This window comes from Tauraco erythrolophus, chromosome 2 (genome assembly GCF_009769465.1).
Source record: "Tauraco erythrolophus isolate bTauEry1 chromosome 2, bTauEry1.pri, whole genome shotgun sequence".
NCBI lineage: Eukaryota > Metazoa > Chordata > Aves > Musophagiformes > Musophagidae > Tauraco > Tauraco erythrolophus.
Genome location: NC_141466.1, coordinates 75,382,779 through 75,408,219, shown reverse-complemented (window position 1 = coordinate 75,408,219; position 25,441 = coordinate 75,382,779). Strand labels below are relative to the sequence as shown.

Genomic DNA, 25,441 nt, shown 5'->3' with positions numbered 1-25,441 from the left:
GTGATCATGACAATGGTAAGTTTAACTGTGATTAGTATTTGGTATGATTTTGAGCTGATGAACTTTCTCGCTGGTTGTTTTTTCATCCATGGAAGAAGACCTATGTCAAATTCCGATGGACTTCTTCAGAGAAAGCATGGCTTAAAAGCAAGGAAGGTTTTTTCCAGTAATGTTAAGATATGATAGCTGAAATGAAATTGTGTTTCAGAATCTCAGTACATATCTAAGAGGCCTTCCTGAAGTCTGTGAGGTTTAAACAGAGTTACAACAGTATAAACTGGAGCGGAAAAATATTCCTCTTAGAAATAATCCGTAATAAATTTGGAAGCAGCTGTATTGGATCCTGTTAATGTTTTGTTTTGTTTCTGGAGTAGCTGTTTAGAAATTAGGACCATAATCCACAGTGGAGACTGTTGAGAGGTGAGGTATCTAGTAACAGCACTAGATACGTTACCAAACAGGTGTAAACAGCTGTTCTGGGTACCCCTAAAGAAATACCTAAAGTGAATCACACTTCTTTCTTCTGAGGCGGTAGGACTGTTCTGTTTTCCCTGCAGACTTCTTGCTTCCTGGATGTGAGCCATGTTAAACATCTTAAAGCAACCTAAAGTGATAGAAGTATACACAAACTGTTGTTGTGTCTTGAATAGTTTCAGATGAGGTTATTTCTGAAACTCCAAGGTCTTGAACAAAAGTATTTTGCCAGCTATGTATGCTTTAAGCTTCTCATCATGTGTACCCTTAAATGAAACCAAAACAAAAGCAGAAAGAAAACCCAAACCGTGTTTTTCTGGGTGTATGAGGAGGATTCTGGGCTTTGGAAAAAGACGTTTTGTAGCTGTAGAGTAGGAATATGTTGTGTTGTGAACAACCAGAAGTAACCTAACAAGCCACTTATGTGGTAAAGGCAACTGCTTATGTTGTGGCATGAACAGGGAGCAGTTTGTAAACTAACCTCATAGGAAATACGCAAGGTCAGGGTTAAATATACTGATGCGTGTTTTTTCTTATCTGCATCATCACTGCTCGGTCTTATTTCTGCTGGTAACATTCATAAATGTCTTTCATTCAGCACGTTCCCGAGTATTTGAAAGACACTGAATAAAATTTCATCGCTGCCTTGTGTTTTCTCTACTTCTGCTTTGCATCCAGTTCTTATCTTACAGCTAGATTGTAGAAACATGTTGGGACAGGGACCGCCTTTGTCAGGTGATTGCCAAGATTCGGCGTATGGCTGGGACTGCATACATTAAGACAGCACAAGTATATAGCCATAAATTTGTGTTTGTTTTACGGTCAGCTCTGTGTTTGGACAGCATGAAAGAGTGCGTTATACCGCAGTAATAAATGAGCTGTCTATAAATGTACAGTGAGCCTTTCTCAAGCTCTAGGTGGGAGAAAAGCAGCAGGGGTGGCTGCTGCTCTTCCAGGGAGCTGCAGAATTGCCGAAAAGCCGGGCTGCCACTGCTCTTGTCCTCCCTTTTCTTGCAACAGGATGTAAATCGCTCAACTGTGCTGTTTGCAACCTCCTACCCACTTCTAAATGCGATGAATATAGATAAAAGGGTGAAGGTTAATCTTCTGTTCTGGAAAGCTGTCGTCTTTTGGGAAGGGGGAGGCAACGGGAAGATGTAATTAAATACAGAATGCACTGTTTAAGAGTGATGATGGTGGGCTAGGGGCTCCTGGAGCAAAACTTTGCTCCTGTGACTGTGCTGAGGCTGGAGCGGGAGATTGTGTCCCTGGTTAGGGGGATGTATAGAGCCCTTCTGGAATTCGGAAAGTAACGAGAGAGAGGTCTATTCACCTCTGCCCTTCGACTTGCTGTTGCTCACTGGCAGCGAAGGAGGAGCTCGATAGAGCAGAGCAGCAGCTCTGGTAAAGCATGTTTATAGAGGGTGGACAGCAAAACTGGGAGGAATAGGGCTGAGAGGCAGGAGAGAGGAAGTGCAGCTTAGGTTGCGACGTTTTTGGTAAATATTTAAATGCTTTACTAAGAAGATAACATTTTTTGTGGAAAGATTGGGATTTCTGTAGATAAATTTCAAAATTTGGAAGTCATATCTTAAAGCCAAACAAACTGCTGCATTTCCAGCCAGACCATAGTTTCTGGAATTTTATTTACTTATTATGGTCATTTCCGTTTTCATCCATGGAAATATTTGATGATTTTTAAATTTGTTACATCATTGTTATTAAACATTAGATGTCAGTGAACAGTGTTCTTCTAGTAATCTGTGACCTTTAAACCCAAAGGCTTAACAAACCACATAGCAGTCTCTTTCTTTCTTTTCTGCTTTCACCACTCCCACGGATTAAGGTGTGGAGGTAGCTGCTATTTTTTGTGGTTTCATGAGAAGACGATTTTGCAATAAGACACTTTTAAAAGGTTTTCACTTGCAAACCACCCATTACTATAAGCTTCCATTTCATTCATGTTCATATATTAATAATAAAAGCCCTCCATAAGTCTCTGGGAATCATGTGCTTACTAAGGCTAAGATAAATGTGTGTTTAGGATGTGTGCAGATTTTCTCCATTATGCTGGGTTTGCGTTTTCATTCTTTGGAAAGTAGACTCTTCAGTTTCCCCTCTTGTGTTTTAAAATAAACATTTCTCTTCTGGAATGTCTTCTTTAACTTGTAAGCATATTGAGATCTCTTTTTAAAAAATGTTAACATTCATTTGCCTTACAAATTGGGGAAAGTTTATTTAACAAGGCAGGGATCTACAGCACAAGACTCTGGTTCCTTTCCTAGATGATTCACACATTCAAAGGCTAAATATGCCTGAATAATTCTCTGCTTTGCTTGACTACAGTTCAATATGTTTATCATCAGATCAACTAAGCTGTGTTGTGAGAATTAACTTATACGTGTCCTGATAAACTTTGAGATTAATATTTTTCTTTAATAATTATTAAACCTTTTCAGCTGGTAATTTTTTAAAAAAGCTCTAGATTATTAAATGATGATGAGGGTGATTGACACTGATGTCAAGCTTCAGTTTCAGCCTCAGATTTAGAAATCTTTAGAACACTTACTTCATCTGCCTAGCAACCTCAAACTATTTGACATCCTGATGACTGTCTAGTCTTTTCATTTGGCTGTCCTTGTTACAGCTTATTTCTTCTGTATTTCCTTTTAACTTTAGGAAGTTGGTTAGATGAGAGCCTCACATAGCTTTTTAATGAAATGTCAGTAAACCACGGATAGCATTTGTTATTGTCCCATAATCTCCATCCACTCTCTGAACTTGCCTCTTACTGCACTTCTGAGCAGCTATTCTGAGTGCCAGCTTCTGGGAAAAATTCCTATAGCTGTGATTTAGCAGTGGGTGCTGGTATCTGAAGATAAATGTGGGATGTGGTTTTAATCCAGTGGGTTACAACTTCAATAATTTAGTGTGCCAAAGTGTCTAACTGGGGTTACATGTGAGTTTCTGTTCCCAGTGATTTACCTATATCGTCTTTACAAGTGATGGACAATTTAAGAAACTTGTCTGTGTGCAATCCGTTAATCCCAGTTTCAGTTTATAAATGCTTTTAATGCATCTCTGTCAAATTACAGTTTGATTTAATTGATGGCTTGCCTTCCAAGGTGTCTTTTTAAGGTGGGAGATTTTAGCATGAAATTCCTGCAGTTGAACAAGGGAATATTAGTGAACCTTGATTGTGTTTCATTAGAGCAAAAATTCACTTCAGCAAAGAAGGCAAAATCCATGGAAGCAGTCCATCCAAGCAGGCTGGCAGTTCAGAGCTGGATCAGCTGGTGGCAGGCTTTGACCCTCCAGAGAGCTTCATAGACACAGCATTCCTTCTAAAATGGCTCAAGGGACAAAGTCAACACAAGAAAAAAGCAGGCATTGCGCAAAAAGAAAGGACACCCCACACCGGTGGAGCAGACATTGCGGACGTGTGCTTCCTTCCACTTCAGTCCTGGGAGGGAGCTGTGGGACAGTGTTGGAAGCTGACATGGACATGCGCTGACACTGGGGCCAGGGCGAGAGGGCGTGCAGAGCCTGCTTTAGAGCCTCAGGCTCTGAACAGGTGAGGGTGAACCCATAGCTGCAGAAAGCTATGCTGCTACCTCTGTGTATGTGCATAGTGGCTGTTGTCCCAGCCCAGGGACCCTATGGATGAACTCAGTGTGACAGCCCAGGGAGTGTTGAGGGACCTCTCACTGGCAGAGTTTTCCAGCGTAAATGCTTCAATTCAGTTCCTCAGACTAGCTGTGCTCTGACAACTTGAAGTCCTGTGACAAGGTCTCCTTATGCCGTTGACATTGACATGCCCTAGAAATTTCTGACTTTGTGTACAACCCCACCAGTGCTCATGTTCTACATGGGCACAACTGTTCAGAGGCAGCCTAAACCAAGGAAAGTGTGTGTTTTAGAGGTGCAAGGCATAGTGTTAGGGCTCAGGAATTCCTCGTTGCTAATTTTGGCTGAAACATACTCCTCCTTTGGCTTTCCGTGCATGTGGATGAAGCCAAGGGGACTTACTAGGGGTCACTGCTTCCAGTCCATTATATTTGTAAATGGAACAGTGTTTTAATGACTATAATATAGGTGAGCAAGTCACGTTGATTATAAGAAAATCTGTCACTCAGGAATAGCTACAGGAGAAACAAATATTTTCGTTCCTCTTCTGTAGGTAAAATTTAAGTTAATATTGTTAACTTTAATGTAACTTTAACTTAACTTATTTGCAGAACCCCGACTGTGGAAAGTGTAGGGAGAAGTCTCTTACGGTCACCTTACTCTGCAATGTTAAACCCTGGAAAGAAAACTTAAATGCGTTTCTCTATTTTTAGTCCTTCTTCATACCATGTTCTCACGAGTGCTCTCACCATCAATCTTCGCCCTTTCTGCTTGCAGTCAGTGAAGTATCGTCTTACTGTATCCCGCCTGCTTTATCGCTGTTATCCACTGGCTGCGTGTGAGCCGATGGCACGGGTACGTTGGGTAGTCCTGAGGAAGCTGGTCACAAAGGCAGGTGAGCGCGGGGTGGCTTCTTCCACCACCTCCAGCCTGGGGAGGAGCCTGGTGGCTGTGAGGTGGCCTCCTGCCAGTTCAGAGACTCCAGTCTTCTGCATGGACATCGGAGAGAAAAGAAATCAATCACAAACCGCATCTAGTAACAGATTGTGTAAAGCATATGGATTACATCAGCCGTTCCCATTTGGAGGCTTGCTGGATGTCAGCGGTGGGAGGTTCTCCTCGCCCTTCTCCCTCGATGGCAGGGCCAGGGCTTTCTTGGTGGGTTCTTCGGAGCCCACCTGCAAGGCGTGACAGAGCTGTTTCCCGCAAGGGCAGAGCTTTGCTAGTGCTGACAAGTGTCAGTCTTAGATACAAGGTACTGGGGGGCATAAAGCGAATGGAAAAGGGAGGTAGGAAGCACATGGAACCCAGGAGCTTTCTGTTCCTGTTGCTGAAGTGATCAGAGGAGGCCACATCTCCAAGTCCGTGGTGTCCTCAGAAGGACCCTGGCTTCGGCTGTCGGTTGGTGGCTGGGATGTGCGTAGCCCCAGACAGGTGCTGATCTTTTGGACCTGTCTGTGCTTTGGTTGATGTGAGGGTTTTCCAACTTCGGATGTCTTTAAAAAAAACCTACCAAATACTGCTCCCCACCCCTCCATTTTCCACTAGAAGTAGAAAGACATGCTCACAGAAATTTCCATCTCTATTTAAGTTTCTGTTTCTACATGTCAAGAAGCTGTATGGTGGACAGTGCAAGCATTTTTTGAGGTTTGATTTACTGGCATTATTGATGTGCAACATCTGCAGCAGAAGTAAAATATGGTTCTGATTTTTTTATGGCACTCAAACTGCATTTATGGTTAAAAATATGCCTATTAGTTAAATATAATTATTTAACTGTATTAGCCTACTGTACGACAATGGGACTGTGTTACGTGCAGCCTGGGTTAGCGGTGGTGTTACTTATGTGGGAACTGCAACTACTTGCTGCCAGGTAGCAAATTCTCACCATCACAGCAAAAACCATTTGTAAAGTTCCTCCCCACTCTGTTGAATCAATACAGGTAAGACAGTGAAGCAGAGCTGCTGCCACTTCCGCTTCTCCTACGGAGAGGTTTCAGAAGTGGGAGGTTAAGGGCACTAATTAGCTTGACAGGCATGGATTTCTGTCTGCCATGTGGGAACATGCCAGGCTGTCTCTGGAAGGCTGAAAATGGCAAGAGCTTTGACATGGAATGGGAGGTGGGAAATGCTTGCTCAATTGCTCTTAAAACCATTTTTCACTCTCAGAAGGAAAGGATGGTTTCAGTCAAAATGAGGTTGCGTGTAGATATGTGACCAGTTTTGACTGGTTACAGAGACTGAAGAGAAAGAATATGGAAGAGAGAAGATGAGGGGAGGAAAGTAGTCAGAAATATGTGAAGTTTAAGTTTAGCTGTGTGAAAGGTTTTGCTACAGGTGTTTCCAAGTGTTTCCACTGTGCAGATTACAAGAGACTTGCACTAAAAGAGTGGACTTGTCTCCTTCCATCACAGAAGGTGATGACCACAAAGATAATTATGTGTTTTAAGGAGAAATCCTGAGTTTGATATGGAAAGGAGATGGATTTGATTTAGATCTCAGTCAGTCCTTGGGCTCATATAGCCAAAGGAACCAGAGCAAGAAAGCAAAGTGTGTTTGTTTCACAACAGCGCCTTTGCTTTGCAGCATACAGCTGTACTTCAGATAATTGAAAAGAGCTGCAGTGAGCTGCTCTGACCAGAATTCAGCATCCTTAGCCACCTGCTCTGGATAGTATGCTATTTTTTGACCCACAAGGCATTCAGAGTATGTTGCTCTACGTGCCGGATAATCATAGAGTCATAGAATCATAGAATGGCATAGGCTGGAAGGGACCTTAGAGATCATCTAATCCAGCCTCCCTGTCATGGGCAGGGACACCTCTCAACTAGATCAGGCTACTCAAGGCTCCGTCCAACCTGGCCTTGAACACCTCCAGGGAGGGGGCATCCACAACACATTCCAGTGTCTTACCACCCTCGTACTGAAGAATTTCTTCCTAAGATCTAATCTAAATCTGTTCTCCTTCAGCTTAAACCCATTTCCCCTTGTCCTGTCAGTGGACACTCTTGTAAGAAGTCCCTCCCCAGCCTTCCTATAAGTTCCCTTCAGGTATTGGAAGGCAGCTATTAGGTCCCCCCGAAGTCTTCTCTTTTCAAGGCTGAACAATCCCAGCTCCCGCAACCTGTCCTCGTAGCAGAGGTGCTCCAGCCCCTGGATCATCTTTGTGGCCCTCCTCTGAACATGCTCCAACAGATCTATGTCTCTCTTATGGTGGGGACACCAGAACTGGATGCATCATTCGAGGTGGGGTCTCACGAGAGCAGAGTAAAAGGGGAGAATCACCACTCTTGACCTGCTGACCACGCTTCTCTTGATACATCCCAGGATGCGGTTGGCCTTCTGGGCCGCATGAGCGCACTGCCGGCTCATGTTGAGCTTCTCATCTATAAACACCCCCAAATCCTTCTCTTCAGGGCTACTCTCAAGCCACTCTGTGCTCAGTTTGTATTTGTGCCTAGGATTGGCCCGACCCAGGTGAAGGACCTTGCGTTTTGACTTGTTGAAGCTCATGCAGTTTGCACTGGCCCAATTCTCAAGCCTATCAAGGTCGTTCTGTATGGCATCTCTTCCCTCAAGTGAGTCCACGGCACCACACAACTTGGTGTCATTGCCAGACTTACTGAGGGTGCACTCAATGCCATCATCCATGTCACTGAGAAAGATGTTGAACAGCACTGGTCCCAGAACAGACCCCTGAGGGACACTGCTTGACACTGATCTCCATGTAGACATTGCACCAGAGTGGTACTTATAAATCCATAAATAAAAATAAAAATAAAAATAAAATAGAAATAAATATAATAATAAAAAATCTTATAAATCCATAAATAAAAGAGATAATAAGAAAAAAGAGTAGGGAAAAAAATGGGCAAAAGGGGAACTGATATATATTGTAATTACCTATGTAATTGGCAGAATTAGCAATGGGGAGCATGTTATAGTGGTTATCCTGTTGCACAACTGTTGCTCAGCTTTCTCTCTGGTTACAAGTATGTAGATAGTTTGGTGAGCATGGCTCTAGCTAGCAGGCTATGAACAGGATCCAGTTTGTGGCATGTTTTCCTTCTAGCCTGCAGCCTTTTCCTCTAAGCAGTGTGGAAGTGGTGCTTTGGTGGCCATGGCTGCTGAACCATTTCGGTGGTTCCTCTTCTGCACAGCTATCTAATTTGGGCCCTGTGCATCTGTTCTGGATAGAGGGGAGTTGGGCAAAAATGTGCCTGTGAGTATGGTATTACATCTAGGAGTGAAAACTGCCTTACTAGTAGCACAGATCTAGGGAGTATCAGAAAACTGGGATCTGAGTCATGTTAATCCTGCCTGGATTAGGTCCTGCTTGATTTCATAGTACATACTCCTCCTCAGACTGCAACACTAGAAGTCACTGGAGTTTTGTTAAGTACCTGGTTTTAAACATTTTTTTTTTGTCAGAGATTGAGTTTTCCTGATGTAAGTCCTCAGCTCTTGAGCCAAAGAGCATGTTGCTGAAGTCCAGAGACGTACAGCAGCTTTGCTTTCTCCTGCAGCCTGTGTTTAGGCATTGGAAAGCAAAGTTTCCTGGTGGGTAGAATCCTTCTTTTTTTCTTCTTTTTCTTTGGTATTGATGTTTAATCAAATTTTCACTGTCTTGTGTGCCTGCCTCTCAGTAAAGGTGTATCTATGCAAGAACGCTGCTTTTTCAACGATTTTGCTTATCTTTGGTGATATTCGTATATGCACAGTGCTACCCTGTAAAGAGGTTACTGGGAACTTCTGTAATATGTATGTTTCTTGCAGGGTGGGATGAAAGTTGATTCTTGTTTTATGAGACACGGTGACTTTTACCCATTTTTTTAGTATCACCTTGTTAACATTTCTATTAACATTACTCATTTTAATGTGTAGTTTTAAAATTGCCACATTAATGGCTGAGTTATTATTTATTATGTTTCGGCCTGTAGTCTGTTTTTAAGACTAAACGTATGTCTGTTTTCAAAGGAAGACCTGGGTGGCTAGATTAAAATGTTCCACTAATTTGTGTTTAGTTTCTAAAATTTGTTCATGCAAAAAATTAGTTTAATCAATATATGAAGACAGTTTTGCTCACTTTGTCCTTTTCTTGAAAATTTTCTCTCATTTCCAATTCATATATTTTTTTTTTGTCTCTGAGGTTGGTGTTATCATTTTGTTCTGCTAGAGCTCTCTTGTGTGGTTGTGGAGGAGGAGATGGTAGTGAGGATTTGCAGCTTCTAACAAATGTTCCTTCTGATGGATTTGGCGTGATGAAAGACAAATGGGGAGAACATCAAACCCAGCAAGGCAGGCAGGCCAATCTGGCAAGACTCTTCTAGTTTTTGGAGAGTTTCAGGAAATAGGATGGAAAAATTGTGCAATGCCATTAGATCAAACCTTGCTCTATAAGTCAGTCTAAGGAGACTGGCATTTGTGGGTTTTTTTCCTCCTATAAAGTAGGCTAAATGTTTTTGCCATAACTACAGAGAAGCAATAAAAGGCTAGTGAAGGCAAAGGTTATAAATGAATCATTCAGTGCCAACGGAGTGTCCGTAGAGGCTGACAAGAAACAAATAAAGTGAATAAGGCCAGTACTCTGTTCTGATAATTTCATTGATTTCTGCACCGTGTCATTATGGTTGCAGCCTGCCCTGTTATCTTGTAGCTCCAAACCTTTCATTATGGCTTCAGATGATAACAGCTGTTGATACGCTGCGGGAGATTGCAGTGGCTGCCATGGGGGTAAAGTACCATTTGCTGAGAAATAATTAGGAAAAACCTCATGGCTGAGTAGCTTTGATCTGCCTGTGTTGTCCTTGCAGAGGACATTATACACCAGCGCTGCATCTGTTTCCTGGGTGAGTTCATGAAGCCTTTATGAGAGCACACGTGTGCTCTGCAAAGCAGTATCACCGGAACGGTGCCACTTGCTGTGTCAGTGCCAGCACTGTGCTGCTGCGCTGTGCCGGGGCTTCATCAGACCCCTGCGTCAAGACCATCCAACGTCCACCTCTTTCACATGAACACAGGTATCTGAAGCTTTTGCTGCTGTGACTACCCTGCTGTCAGTGCCACGTTAGGCAGTTCGTGTCTAGCTCAGGTATCCACTCACACGTGCAACAGCAACGTAAACGTGTCTGAAGCTGTCAGACTTGTACAAGCCTCAGGTCAGCAATAAACAAAAATAGAAAGCTAAAACATGAAAGCAGTCCCCAAATCCTGTGTGATTTCCTAACAGCATGAGGTGAGGTACAAGGCACCCCTGGATCCCAAGCGGTTTAAGCAAATAACCATCTCCCTTTACTCTAGGTAAGCACAAATCCAGCCATTAGTTTCTGTTTTTTTTCTGATCCGATGCCGGGAGGAGAAGGGGGCCTGAAGCGTGGTCGTAAGGAGCTTTTAGGAGAAGCGTGCACAAGCTGTGGGTGTGTGGTATAACCTGATATCGGCATAGGCTACGGGAATGCTGGACAACTGCCAAAGCACCTGCAGGCTGCTGCTTGGCAGGAGCATTAGAAAGTGCTTGGTTTCTTCTTTCTTACTAGGAGTTGGTAAAAGACTGAGAAGAGTATGCATATGTGGAGGAAAACTGGGATAAGAGGACAAAAGGAGCACAAACCAGGTCATGCCTATAAGACTGTCTACAATACTGGAAATAACTGTGGACTGTTTGTTATTTTGAAGAAATCCGAGCTCCAGCTATGCTGAGATGAATGAATTTGAAAGGAACTCCTCTTTATTCAATAAATATGCTGTATGGAGTTACTTATTGTAAGATTTCCATTCCACTGCTACCCACCCGATCATACCAGCTCAAGGTGCTGCAGTGTTCCTACAGTGCTAAAAGTGTTTCCAGAAGATCACAATTCCACTGGAACTTTTCTGTTCTTTGCTTTTTATATGCAGATTTGTATTAGTGAGCAGAAAAGGTTATTTACTGCTCTCACTGGAGTAGCCCTGAATCTGTCATGTACTTCTGCCTTAGACCTAGCGTATTGTTTGCTGCAGTCCTGTCTGCCTCACCATCCTGAACCTTTGACTCTTCTGCAGCTTTTGAGTATAAATAAAAAGCCAAGGACAAGTTCAGGGAGTCCCAGGGATGCGGTTCCAGTGACTTACTGCACAAATATATTTCAAGGACGGGCTTGGACTATGAGGCTGCTGTTGGCTAGGAGAGAAGGTAGGGTACAGGTCAGATGCCAACACAGAAGAGATGAGATGGCTCTCCAGGGACCTGCCTGCTTGCCTGCTCACTGCTGCTTGTTGCTGCTCTTAAAAGACACTAAGATTGCCTTGGAATAAGCTTGCTTGCTTTCCCTTGGCAGAAAATGCTGAGTTTTGGGGGTAATGAGGGGTACCTTTAACTGGAGGTGATGAAAAAGCATGGATTATTGAGCATTAGGATAGGGGGAGGGGACAGGAAAGCCTACTGGTACCTATACCTGGATTTTGGTTATACCCGTGACTCTGTTGACACTATTTCAGTTGGAAAGAAGGATATGGGGACGGAGGCTCGAGCGCTGCAATTCTGAACCTTCCTTATGCGGGCATCTGAAATCTAAAAGTCAGATCAATGGTTGATCCAAACCCTTTGTCTTCATGGGATTTACACAGAGAATAGATCTTGGCCAATGTATGTGTTCTATAATACTTTTTTCTTTACGACTCTGGAACACAGTTATATCTTAGAAGTTTTCATGGTCTCATTGATGTTTTGCAGGTCTCCTTCCTTGCAGCACCGTGGAATGCTGTGTTGCTTTTGGGAGGTTGCCACACCGCATTGTCTAGCCCCAGGCCAAGGGATTTTATTTATTTTTATTTCACATTGTTTCAGCTGTTTTCACTTTTACTTTATTTCCACCCTCCAGCAGAATTTCTTCATGAATGTGACAGCACATTGGGTTTCTTGGTTTATGAGTTGCAGTTAGTTAAATAGCCTGCTGGATTTGTTTGTCCTTATCTGAGAGATTTTAATACTGTAACAGCAACAGAATGAAAGGTGACACTTTGGGAGCTGAGCTCTTATCGAAGTGAGGGAAGAGATGGGAAAGTTGTTCTCCCAGAACACTGATGATCTGAGTTTTTTCGAGTTGTCTTGTTCCTGTTCAATTAAAGTCCCTGGATGAGACACTATCACTCTTGTAAATGCAAAAGGAAATCGTTGCTATAGTATATAGCAATGTAGTTTGCAATGCAACTGTATGTGTGATTAAATTGCCTGCACATGTATACATTGAGATCTGTCCTCTACAAACTCTGCATTGTTTTCTTAACTATGATTTAAAAGAAAAAAAATTTGCAGTGGTTGCTCTTCTGAGCCTCGGTTACTTTTATGCTTTCTGCTCTTCATTATATAGGTTTTCTGTTACTAAGTCTGCATTAAATGACGTTCTTAATCTCTTATTTTTACATTTTTTTGTCTTTGAGCCAGTGAAATGATCAATTAAATTGTCATTGTGAATGAAATCTGAATACATTTGTATATCAGTAGCAAGAGAAATGTTGACTGTTCTGTCTAAGGGCTGTTATAACAGCACTCAGTCTTTTGTTGTTTTCTTGGTTTCAATGAACAGATGAGTACTGTTACCTTTCATAATAGAGTGACTGTTCACAGAAGGGCTTCTGAAGGCTTTACTGTAATAAGAAGGTGAAACTACTACGAAAAGACTCATCTTGTACAATAAAACATAGCTCCGTTTACTGATCTAGAAAAGGAGGAAATGTCTGAAGGTCTCCTTCTCATTTTTCTTGTAGGATTACCTTGACTGTATCACTGACCAGACCAAGCTGTCCCTGGGGACAGAAGAGCGATCAGCCCTGTTTGGAAACATACGGGACATCTACCGTTTCAACAGGTAAATTCGCATTTAACTAAATGAAAACAGTTCAATAGCCTGCGTTAACAGAGAGGGAACAAATCAACTCTTATCACTTCAAACACTCTTATCATTTCAATACAGCCAAGATATATACATTGAGAAATGGTCTATCTTTGATTCTCAGCAAGGTTGCTTTGCTGAGATCAGATTTTTTTGGGCTGTTTATTTTATGCATCAAGTGTGGTGTCCATTTTTTTGTTTTGTTTTCATGCTGAGTACTTCCATGAATTTAAGCCTAACCTGCTTTGTGCCCTAACTGGGCCTCATGCATGACCACTTTGAATTTAATTCTTACCTTATTAAAGAGACATTATTTTGTTCCTGCTCTATTGGGCCCTTTGGTGTACCAATATACATCACCCAGATCTGGCTTTTGTAGTGTTTTATACTACTAGGGATACCCTGAATTAATTTCTCAAAACTCTGTTCAAGTGCCTTTCCATTTATTTTCGGCTTCTGTTCAATATCCTTACAGCCTTCTCTAAAACTCTGCAGATGAGATTCTAGTGTATATTGGGAGCCTGAAGTAAAATTTCTGGCTTGTATAGCTAGTGCCACATTGTGTGGGACCGGCAGTATCTGCAGTTGTAGGAGCATGCTACTGCTAATTTTGTCTGAATCCTCTGTTACTATAAAAATAATTATTTATTCAGCATTTAAGGAAAAGTTGAATATACAATCGATGCAGGAAATATATGGGCATAAAGTTCCCACGTATTTTATATTCCATTACTCCTTAGCTCACTTAGCTTTGCTGTAGTTGACAAAACATCTCCCAAACTACTGTGTTCTTTGAAGAAGAACAGATAATTTATTTGTTTCCAAAGAGGATTCTGAAGTGGAGGATTGGTGTCAAAGAGCATCTTCAATGCTTTTCTGTCATCATGGGAAGCTGACTTGACCGAATGTCTTACACAATGGAAAATACATAATGGTAGATTGATCATGTGTTTTAGAGCCATGAGACAATGACTGTGAGCTTACAGCTTCCCAGTGGTCACAGGATGGAAAACACCAGTCCTGGCCATAATATTTTCTGATCCTTCAAAAGCTAGAAAAATGGCAGACTTAGTAGCTAGGCCACATTTATACCAGTATTATTGCAAATGTTACCTAATAAAAATACCTTAGAGTATGATCAGTCATTATACAGAATAATTGAGTTGCAAAAAAAGATTTTCAGAGGTTAAAAAAAAATAAAAGAAGCAGTTTGGGGCAATTTTAGAGATAGATGTGTTACAATGGTTAAAACTCAAGAGGAAGTTGTCCAAAGTCTCTAATAAATTACTAATGTATTTCAGACCTTCTAATGTAAAATTCTACTTGGAAATTGTGAGATTTTAAGACTGAACACTCATTGTAGATCCCAATATAGCTTCAAGGATTAAGTTCCCTCCTGTGTGAAACTTGGCATGTAGCTTCTGGATCCTAAACATACTCTAAAGCCTTTTTATTTATTTTTACTTTTGAAAAAGGTCCATTTGGCAGTTCTGTGTTAGTAGTTTCAGATGCTTTTTGTGACTGTATAGTTTCAGTATTACCTTGTTTTTCTCAACTTTGAATTTGACCATTAATCAATGATGAAAGGTTTTAGTCTTGGGTTAAGAAATTAGTCTTGGCCACAGGATTTTGTGACAGTGATGTTAGATTGAAGCTAAATTTCTCTTGATTGTTTTTTTCTTTTTAGTGAAAGTCTGAACTTTTCAGATTAATTTTCCAGAACTCTATATGGTGGAAGTATTCTACCATGAAGATTATATTGTTCCTGCTGTGTCCACTTTTGTTTTGAATGCTGTGCTCTGTCGGGTGTTGAAAGAATGAAGTTTTTTGGAGATGTTGTTACTTTAGCATTTATGACTAAAGCACTTGCTTGTCAACTGTTTTTTTGTTATGGGTTCAGGACAAACCATGCTGTTTCCTTCCTGCATCTTTCCATTCCTTCCATTCCACCAAAATTCCCATTGTCATTACCATCTCTCACTCGCTCCAATTCAGATCAAAACGGAGGAGGGAGGTACTTGTATCTTGTTTAAAAATGATGTGGTGATGATATAAAATGAATAAAATAAAAAAACCTGCCTTGCCTGATATGTGTGTGCAAATACGGTGCTTATTTGCAGATCTATAAATGTGTTTATCTCACTGCTCTTGACCTCCTGTAGTCAACAGCTTGAGACTAACCTGCACTTTTTCCTATTGAAAGTCTGGAGGAAGATCAGTGTATTGTCTTGAAAATAATTCATACTCCAAAAAATCGAAGCATCCTGAAAGACATTGTAATGAGACTCTTACTCATTTGAGTTGAAAAGATACTAAATGCACTGTATGAAAAATAGCCAGTCTCTTTATGCTTACCTCTCTCATCCCAAAGAAGTTAGCCTTAGCTATTTATGATTATTGTACAGATTCAAATTTTTCCATCCCATAATAACCCAAGCTGTGTAGCTCAGTACATGGTCTTAACTGGCACTGGCACTTGTGACACGCTTCAGTCTGAAGTCTTGTTAGTGATTCAGCTGCAGGAGCATGGTGTCCCTCTAACGGTGCTCCCTTGTGCTCCTTTCCTGCCTGGTGATTGGCACAAGCGCGTCGCAGAGGCCGAGAACTGCGGTACCATCTGTGAACAGCGTAAAACCTCCAGATGTTCAGGTGAAGGGAACTAATGCTTTTCTCTATGGTTTCTTCTGCCAGGTACTTAGACGTAGCTATAATAATAGCCTTGCTTTTTCACATGTCAGTTTGATATTATAAGGATTTATTTAAGTTTTTCAGCATTCCTGGGCATGACAGATTTGTTATTTTTACAGTGGCAGGCTACTTTTACCAATCCCTTTCTTACTAGCCAGGTGAGACAGAAGAGAGTGCAATATAGGTAACAAAATCTTTCAAAGTGCAGCTCTTACACGATGGGCTTGTGCTGAAGACACAAGCCACTAGCGTGTTTATTGCATAATCTTGGACTCATTACATGAATATATAAAATGTTTAAATGTTGCATTACTGTATCCTGTAGGAGAAATAATGTGGTATTATAGGAGATGAGTAGGAATAAAATGGCAATCAAGGTGCTGCATACTCTAAGCTACCAGGAGAATGCCTGCCTACTGGACAGCAGGAAATTCCTCCAATACCTGTTCAGTGTGTCTGATGTTATTTCCAAAACTTGTGTGTGGAATACAGTCATTATAACTGAACGATTACGGTCAGCGTTGCTGCAGCTTGCTGCTTTTGCTGATGTAAAGGAGTTTCGTGAGTGTAGGGTATGAAGCAAGGGTCATGTTTTTATTCCCATTTTGATGAAGGGAGACATTGAGGTGTGGAGTTAAATTGTTGCTATACAGAGTGGCTTAGTGACCACTGAACCTAAGGTCTTTGTCTGTCTTTGTTCCTTGTGACTGTTGATTTCTCCCCTTCCTTCCTCCAGTAATTAGAGAAGCAAAAAACAAGTCAGGAAACTTTTCTGGTTTACTCCTTTTCTTACTTACAGAGGGAAATTGTGTCTGCTTAGAGGGGAAAAGGGTAGTTCCCTAGATACAGGCTTAGCAACTCTTATGCAAAACTCGTTCAGAGAACCAGCTGTGAACTGGGAGAAAAGTAGCCCTGAACGGAAAATTATCTGATGGAAAGGAAGGGGGGGAGGGGGGCGGGGGGGAAGTTAAGTTCTATCAGAGAACAGTTTGGCAGAAAACTCAGTTTCTTCTCATTTTTGTGAGTGCATCTTTCAGTAAGACTAAAGACCATTTGGATCAAGGAGAGACCTTTGAGGTTTTCTTCTTCTGCTTGAACTCTTTCTTTCACTGAATTGGCTTTTGAGAACTGAGTTTCATAGAACAGCGAACGTGCTCCCTTATTGCTTTGCTCCTGTTACAATGAATTCATTTCCTGCTTGGCATGTCAAAATTATAAAATCTTCTCAGTAAGGTTTTATTTTTATGCATGTAGAATTTATATATTCCCTTCCAGAAAACTTTTTCCAGACTAACCATTTTCTTCAGTGAAGAGACCCTCTAAAGGTAGACAACTTTTCCTGAGTTGAGCTTATTACCATTCTTCTTGTATGTGTAACACATCCCTGGTTATCATTGGCGTTTTTCGGAGGAGCTCCTCATCTCCCTCAGTCAAGTAAAGCTCCTAGAATATACAAAATCTTTATAGGACAGGGCATGTGCTTCAGTATCTTTAAAATTTTCTTAAAGTTGCGTATATTGATACGTGAGCTACGCAACTGTCTGACTACACTACTATAAGTATCATAGAACAGCTGTCAGTTTGAAGGGAGGGGCTCAGCTTTGCTTAGATGATCAGCAATCCATGGTCATTGTGATGACTTGAATTTTTTAATATCTGGGAATATAATTTCCTTAGAGTGCTCCTCTGCTTCCAAACAAAAAACCCCAGCAGCTATACATCTAGGGGGAAGAGGGTCATCAAAGGCGTTCTCTTTCCCTTTTTAGGACTCCCTGCATCGTTACGTGCTTTGGGCATCACTGCCATGAATGATGAAGCACTGTCTGGCTCCAAATATAGAGATGTGTCTATTCCATGGTGTGCCATAATTGTCTTTCCTTTTCCTCTTCTTTGTTTTAGTGAACTTCTGCAAGATTTGGAAAACTGTGAAAATGATCCTGTGGCAATAGCAGACTGTTTTGTTTCCAAGGTAAGAGGCTACTGCAAGAGTCTACAGCACACCACCAGTTGCAGAATGCTATGGGGGAATAAGATTAATTTATTAGCTTTTGAGGCCTAATTCTGACAGCTTGTATGATTTCAACCAAGAAAAGTTAGCAAATCTATGGAAAGGGAAGGAATTTCCCTTAGTAGACGGTAAGGATATGCATCTGATTTGCATTTTTAAAACTCAAGAAAAAGGTGTTATTTTCTTCAGGAAGTGTATCCAAACTGATGGAGCTGTTGATCTAGAGTTCATTTTTAGCTCTTTTTTTGTGGAGTATTACAGGGATTCTTTATTTTCCTCCTTTTTTAACATAGGTGATCAAGTGGTACTCCAGTTATGCCTTGTCAGCTTAAAAACAATTAGAGAATACAACTTGGCTGCAATAACCTTATCTTACTTGTGGCCACATTGTTTTCTGAGATGCATTTTTTCCTGAATCTAGCAGAATTTTAATTTTAATTTTCTCTTTAAAGGGGATGGCCCAAAGTCTAGCCTTAAGATTCAAATCTCATTCTCTGTGAAATACTTTGAATTTTCTGAACATTGATATGACATATTTATTCTGTTTGGCAGTTCTGAAGCCAAAAAATATGGAGAAATTGTTAGATGCAGGAGAAATACAGGGAACCAAAGTAAGTGTTCTTCGTTGTAGGAAACCCAGAGAGCCAGTCAGAGAGAAGGCGAACGGCTATAATGGGTAGGACAACAAGAGATTAGGTAATTTGGGCTACAGATTACTCTAGTTCACTGCAGACTTCACCAGAGAACCTACATATGCCTTGAATTTGGAGAGCCCAGATGTGTTAAGAAATAATGTCATGTCCATGATATTTCTAGGGGAAGAGGAGGCATGTGGTTGTTTAAGTTTGGATAATCTCTCTATAGATGTGCTTGCGTTTTTTCATTTAAAAAAAAAAAACCACAAAAAACACAACAAAACCAAAAAGCCAAACCCTGTCATGTTTTATACTTTATCCTGAACTCAGAATTGCCAGCACCAAGCATTCAATGTAATAGGTCTAACACAAGGATTTAGGATTAACTGGACCACTCTCTCATGGTGGTCCAGTAATTTGTTTGGCAATGTTGTGACACAAGGGCTTTTATCGTAAAGAGGAGCGATAATACCAGCTTAGTGCTGCTGTTTCACCGGATCACTTGCTTGAGTTTGAGAAAGCTGTTATTTATCTAGTAATTGATCTTTTGTAAGAGCTGAGAGATGTTAGTGTTGGCACCACTGCTACAAAAGTAGGATGTATTTTCGCCCCATTGCAATGGGATTTATGACATGTTGTTATCGCTCCAAATAGCTTATATTGAATTGAAGGAGAGAGAATGGAATAAGGGCAAGCACAAGGTCCTGCTTCTGGAATGGAATCATAGAATGGTTTGGATTGAAAATTACCTTAAAGATCATCCAACCCCCTGCCATAGGCAGGGACACCTTCCCCTAGATCAGGTTGCTCAAAGTCTCATCCAACCTGGCCTTGAACACTTCCAGGGATGGGGCATCCACAACTTCTCTGGGCAACCTGTTCCAGTGTCTCACCACCTTCAGAGTGAAGAATTTCTTCCTTAGATCTAATCAAAATCTCTCCTTTTTCAGTTAAAATCATTGCCTCTTGTCCTATCACTACTTACTCTTGCAAAACTTCCTTTTCTAGCTTTCCTGTAGGCCCTTTTTAAGTATTGGAAGGCTGCTAGAAGTTCTGCCTGGAGCCTTCTCTTCTCCAGACTGAACTACCCAAAGTCTCTCAGCTTGTCTTCATAGGAGAGGTGCTCCAGCCCTCTGATCATTTTCATGGCCCTCCTCTGGACTCGCTCCAACAGATCCCTGTCCTTCATATGTTGGGGACCCTAGAGCTGAACGCAGGGTAAGGTCTCATGAGAGCAGTGAGAGGATCTCACCTTCCTCGACCTGCTGGCCCGGATTCTTTTGATGCAGCCAAGGATACGGTTGGCTTTCTCTGCCTTCTATTGAGCTTCTCAAGCAACACCCCCAAGTCCTTCGCCTCAGGGCTGCTCTCAATCCATTCTCCGCCCAGCCTGTACTTGTGCTTGGGATTGCCTCGACCCGTGTGCAGGACCTTGCACTTGGCCTTGTTAAAGTTCATGAGGTTCTCACAGGCCTGCCTCTCAAGCCTGTCAAGGTCTCTCTGGATGGCATCTCTTCTCTCCAGCGTGTTGACCACATCACACAGCTTGATGTCTTCAGAAGCTTGCTGAGGGTGCACTCAATCCCACTGTCCATGTTGCTGACAAAGATGTTAAACAGCACTGGCCCCAATACCGACCCCTAAGGAACGCCACTCATCACTGGTCTCCACTTGGACATCGAGCTGTTGACTGCAACTCTTTGAGTGTGACCATCCAGCCAATTCCTTATTCACTGAGTGATCCATCTGTCAAATCATGTCTGTCCAATCTAGAAACAAGGATGTTGTTCCGGGACAGTGTCAAATGATTTGGACAAGACCAGGTAGATGATGTCAGTTGCTCTTCCCTTATCCACCAACACTGTAACCCCATTGTAGAAGGCCACCAAATTTGTCAGGCACATTTTTCCCTTAGTGAGTAACCCCCTGTGCACGTTGGGTCTGGCTGACTAAGAGACAGCTTAGCAAAAAAGGGTCTGAGGTCCTGGCAGAGAAGAACTTGAGCATAAGTCAGCAGAGTGCCTGTGCAGCGAAGGCTAATTGTGAGGCCTTCAGGATATCTACAGATATCACAGTTTGGAACTGGTACATCTTTCTGCTTGCTTATAGCTGGAACTGCTGGGACTAATCCTGGCTGGGACATGAAACAGAGGTGGTGCAAGTGATAATAGCAAGTCCAGGGAAAAGTTGTGCTCTCATTTATATTGGCTAGCTGAAAGGAGTTTTCTGGTTGACTTTCTGGCCATTAGTTCTAAAATCCATCTGCATATCACTGCTTGTGCTTTTTGTTTCTTGTCAAATGCTTTTAGCATTTGTATTATTGGCAGGCAACTGCCTGATGGCTCAGAAATTGCTAGAGATTGCAGTCCTAACAAGCATTTTTTAGCTTCATCCAGACAAGTGCAAACACTTAAAAAGAAAATCAAACAATACCAAAATACCCCACAATTCTGGTTTTGGCCATGAAGATGTCGTTACAGGAACTGCTGACTGCCTTAACAGACTCCAGTTGTCCATTCTTGGTTGCTTGTGTCTTCCCAGCATTGAGTAGTGGAAATAAAACTGCCTTTTTTGGCAGCATGCAGTCCTGCAAGTCTTACGGGACTTTGGCCATTTATTGTTTGATTGCTTTGAGTGTGCTAGATCCTCACTGTGAGTTAAACACGGGGATAATATCATGCTGAAGTCATAGCTCACAGCCTCAGCTAATGGATGTAACTCCACTGGAGCTTCTTTAATGCTTCCAGTGGAACTGTGCTTTGGTTACACAAGCTCTGGCTCTAGTGTCGTTGTTTCTACCCTACTGGTTCGGCTGTGAATACTGTAGTTGTTGGGAATGTAAACGTATAATCAAGTTTTCACTGTAGGTACTGTGTTTACTTTTTGCATTTCGTGAAGCTTTGTAACTGCATAAAGTAATAGGCATTTCTTTCTGCAGGATTCATGTGAAATGACACCGGGTTGGCTTGCATGTATAACAGAATGGTTATGGTTAAAGTAACTCTGGAGCTTGTTGGAAAGAAAATTTTTGATGTTTGTGAAAACATCTAGGGAGCTTCATTTTTTAAGATCTGGTTTTGGACTGCATTTGATAGACTGTTTCTTTGAACTTTACTTTGTTACTTGGTTTTGCTCAGTAAAATTTGTTGCATGGCATATTATACTTCCCTCACACAATCGTACATCACTGTGTTTCCTGTGTATAATTCCCATGCTTGATCAGTAAACAGGCTTGCAATTTTAACTTCTAAGGGAAATGCCGTAAGGATTATCAGATCACATTAGCGCACTTTGAACAAAAACTCAGTTGTGGATTTGAATTTTTATCTTAACATTTGTTGTGCTGAGAGCTCAAAGTAGATAGATCCTAAAATGGCAGCTTTTATTTGTTAACAGACTTAAGTAAGACATTTTTAGTGTAAACTAGCCAGTAACATAAAACTCACTAACAGACACAATAACCACATTAGACTGTGACTTTATGCACACATAAATATTTAATAACAGCTTACAACATTGTGTTAAATCCCTCTGCTTCCGGATACTTTAATCCATTAATAACTCACAGGCAAATAGACACAAATGCAGAAAAGCCCAGGTTTTTAAAACCTGCTGTCCAGTCGTGAATTGCTGCCTTTACCTTTCTGCCCCAAGATGCAGATGGTGTGGATGGGTGCTTGTTTAAACAGTGCGGGATGGCTGCTGCACGGAAATAACCTGCCACTGAGGGTAGCGGTGTACTAGTTTTAGTTTCTACCAGCTCTGGTCCTGCCTCTTTGTCTAGAAGAACTGTATCAACTCTAGTATGTTAAATGTTTTGGAGACATCTTGCTGGTGACTGTAATCGGAGGCTGATAAAGGGGTTCCAGTGCAAGCTTAGCTATAGCTTAATTATTCACATAAAAGATTGTTTATAAGTTGTCCTGCCAACTCAGTCTTTCATTTTCATAGTAATGGTGCCAATGTTAATTAGAAGATTGACTTCAGTATTCTACATGTTTACATTTAAGTGAGTTGTTGTAAAGGACAGCATAATGCTGGCATGTTGCTCTTCTCACTCAGCACCCCAGAAATTCAGAACACATGTATTCTGAAAGACTAACCAACAGCTTAACCAAAGGGAAAAGGAGAATTGCTCTAATCTAGCATCTCATTAATGAAGAGGAGATCCAGGCAATTGGCTTCAGCTTACATTCTGACTCAGCTCATTTTCTCAGTTTCTATTTTCTTTTAAAGTGCCTTTTATGGTTAGAAAAAAGCACAGTGCACCAAGAGTTGAGAGAACATTGGGGATGTAGCCACGTGCTTGGCACTTCACTTCTTGTGGAAGAAACACGGAGTTAACTTATTCAGCAGCGAGGAGAAGCTAAGTGTAGCTGGGATCTGCTGGTGCTTGGCTTTGCTCTTGAGGGTGACTTGTAGTCACTGCCGATGAACTCTCAGTTTGGATCTCGGTTTTTGCACCCTTTACCACAGCAGCTTTGGACCCCCAGTTTAAAAATGTCTCCCTGCAGAGATAATTTTTATTCTGGTTTGAAGGCAGCTGAGGTGAACAAAACAACTTTCAAGCTGACTACGTTTAAGAATGTCCGAAGAAATACTGATGAGTGTAGCTGGCGTTTCACTTACAGTGTGAAAGTATTGATAGAAATATATTAAATCCAGCTTAGTCCTGGTTTTGCTGTTGCTTCCGAATGTAGCTCACAGCATTGACTTTAGCCTGCACGGCTTGTGCCCTGATACGCTCCCGGGAACCCTGTGCTGTCTATGGGGAGTCTGCTGTGATGTGGGGAAGACCAGATGGCCATGTGAACTGAAAATCCCTTCTTTGACCATGCAGAGGTGCGGGGTAAGCAGGCAGGGAGAACGGCCATCCTGAGCAGTGCGGCTTCCTCAAGCTGAGGAAGAGCCTCTCTTGGAAGCGGCTCTCTTGGCTGCTCTCCCGGCGTGTTCACGTGAATCCTGCTGGTGCCTGGGCAAGGTGTATGATGTTGATTCACACCAGCTTCATAAGTTTGAATGCATATCAACAATCTCATTCTGGAGGCAAAATACATGTAATTGGCTTTCTGTTGGCATTGTGCTCACATAGCTCGGTGAAAGCAGATGCTTTCAGTAAAAGTAAATGCTCTCTGATGGCTTCGTGTGGTGAAATGAGCTGCGGCACAATGACGTGAGCACACGTGTAAGTGCAGTATGAAATTTGGCATCCTGTCTGTTCAGAAAGCAGGGATGATTGTGAAATCATTCTTGAAGTTTTTAGAGATGTTGAGGGCATAAGAAACTACCATTTTTTTTAAATAGAAGTTTGTTCCAATTAATAGGTAGACTAAAATTCTTTTAAAAAGAAAAATCCTACTAAAAGTAGTTTTGACCTTGTGTGAAAAAACAAACCAAAACAAACAAAAAAAAAACAAAATAAAGAGAGAGAGTGTGAAAAGGCTCCTGGGGATTTCAGGCTTGCTTTTGATTTTGTGGGGAATGTGCACTCAATCCACTCTGAAACCTTGAAGTGTGTGACCTTGTTTGTTTTACAGATAATGCTTTCATTTGTTAAAATTTCACAACTTATATGCTTTTCCTTTTTGTTCGCAAAGTAGAACACTCGTGACTATATTTATGAGCAGAATATATATTCAAAAAAAATAATTGGCACAAAATGTTCAGCGCTTTGCTTATGAAGTAGTTCTGTAAATTGCGTTATTCTGTGATTATAGTCGTGGGAATATATTACAATTTATACCAAAAGCCCCTAGACAAAAGCCTTGTATTAATATGTGCATGTATAAAATAAATCTCCTATTTTTGTCATGCTGAATTTCATCCTAAGGTGATCTCTTAAGCACCCTGACTTATTACGAGTGCTAGCTCGTTTGGTAATGATTGCCGTGGAAAATCACACAGTGTAATGTCTGCAATGCTCTGAGCTTTGTCAGTTCTTCGTTTTGAGCAGAAAGGGTTTGGAGCTGTGGCCGGAGGTCCTGAGTGTGGCTGTGGACAGGCTATGACACAAAGCTCGCTGTCTCTGGGTGTGGACACGTAAAAACTAGCTGCGACACGTAAGCCACCGTAAAAACTAGCTGCGACAGCAAAAGTAGTCCAAGCGTGAAAAACCAAGCTAAATCATTTAACTGTAGTTATATCAAGACTATGTTTAGTTGGTTGGTTGGTTTCTAAGTGAAGAGCAGTTTAATGAGCTTACAGCTCACTAGTGAGTAAATGGGGATCGTAGTCTCCTGGAGAAAGTTTCCTTGAGTTATTTATTTTTTCAGAACTGTTAATATTGAATTCCAGTAAGAAATACTGAAAGGAATTGCAGTGACTCGTACTCGTCTGGATTAGTACCTTACTTTATACAGGGTCCTTCTGAATCACTGTTTGCTGGAAAAATGAGTGGCACGATTTGCTTTGCCCCTGCGAGAGGGAGAAGGGAGCAGTGCTGTTGGCAATGGGGAAGGGTACAGCCTGAGCTGGCTCTTTCTGATGAATAGCCCAAAAAAAACCCAAAACCCAACAATGAGAAACAAAAGCCACAGCCTGCGTCAGCCCGCTCCCCAAGTGGTGTTGCTCCTCAGAGCACTGTTGCCTTTTGTGAAGGCAGATATTTGGTCTCACCATTCACCAGCGCTACCCCTGGGAGACCACCCCTCACGGAGCATGCCTATTGTGCTGCAGAATATCAGGGTCCGTTCTGAAGATGCTTCGAGTGGAAACTGGGGTCTTATTTACTACCAGAGGATTGCTTTTTATCGGTCTATGGCTCAGGAAAGAAAAAGTAATGTATTTTAGGAGTGCTTTGCTGTTCTGCAGTACCATCTTAGTCTTTAGGACTCCAGAAAGCTGCAGAAATCAGCTTCTTGGGATAGAAGTTGATAGGCAGATGTGAATTTAAAGCACATGGGAATGTTTCTAGAAACTTCTTCTTGCATAGAATTAAATGATGATGATTAAGAAAAAATGTTAAGCCAAGGAGGAAAGAAATGAAACTCAGGCTTTTGCTCTGAGAAGCTTGTCAGCTTTAAGTGTGGGTAATTTCCCTGTGACAGGCAAGTGTGGAAACTCACCTAAATCTCGTTACAACTTGTCTGGGTAATAACTGTCTGCTTTCACAGAATCATAATATATTTAAAAGAAAATAT

At 41.6% G+C, this 25,441-nt stretch overlaps 1 protein-coding gene across 3 annotated transcripts in view; it reads left to right on the top strand.

Annotated features, from left to right (window-relative positions):
* PLEKHG1 (pleckstrin homology and RhoGEF domain containing G1) overlaps positions 1 to 25,441 on the top strand; it is a 125,487-nt gene that overhangs the window by 81,631 nt on the left and 18,415 nt on the right. For 2 of the 3 annotated variants that reach the window (XM_086625190.1, XM_086625183.1), the window contains 2 exons: positions 12,847 to 12,947; positions 17,559 to 17,628. In XM_086625190.1, the coding sequence (XP_086481316.1) occupies positions 12,847 to 12,947; positions 17,559 to 17,628 (171 nt within the window). The remainder of the gene's footprint in view (positions 1 to 12,846; positions 12,948 to 17,558; positions 17,629 to 25,441) is intronic. The other variant, XM_086625197.1, reaches the window with a different exon arrangement.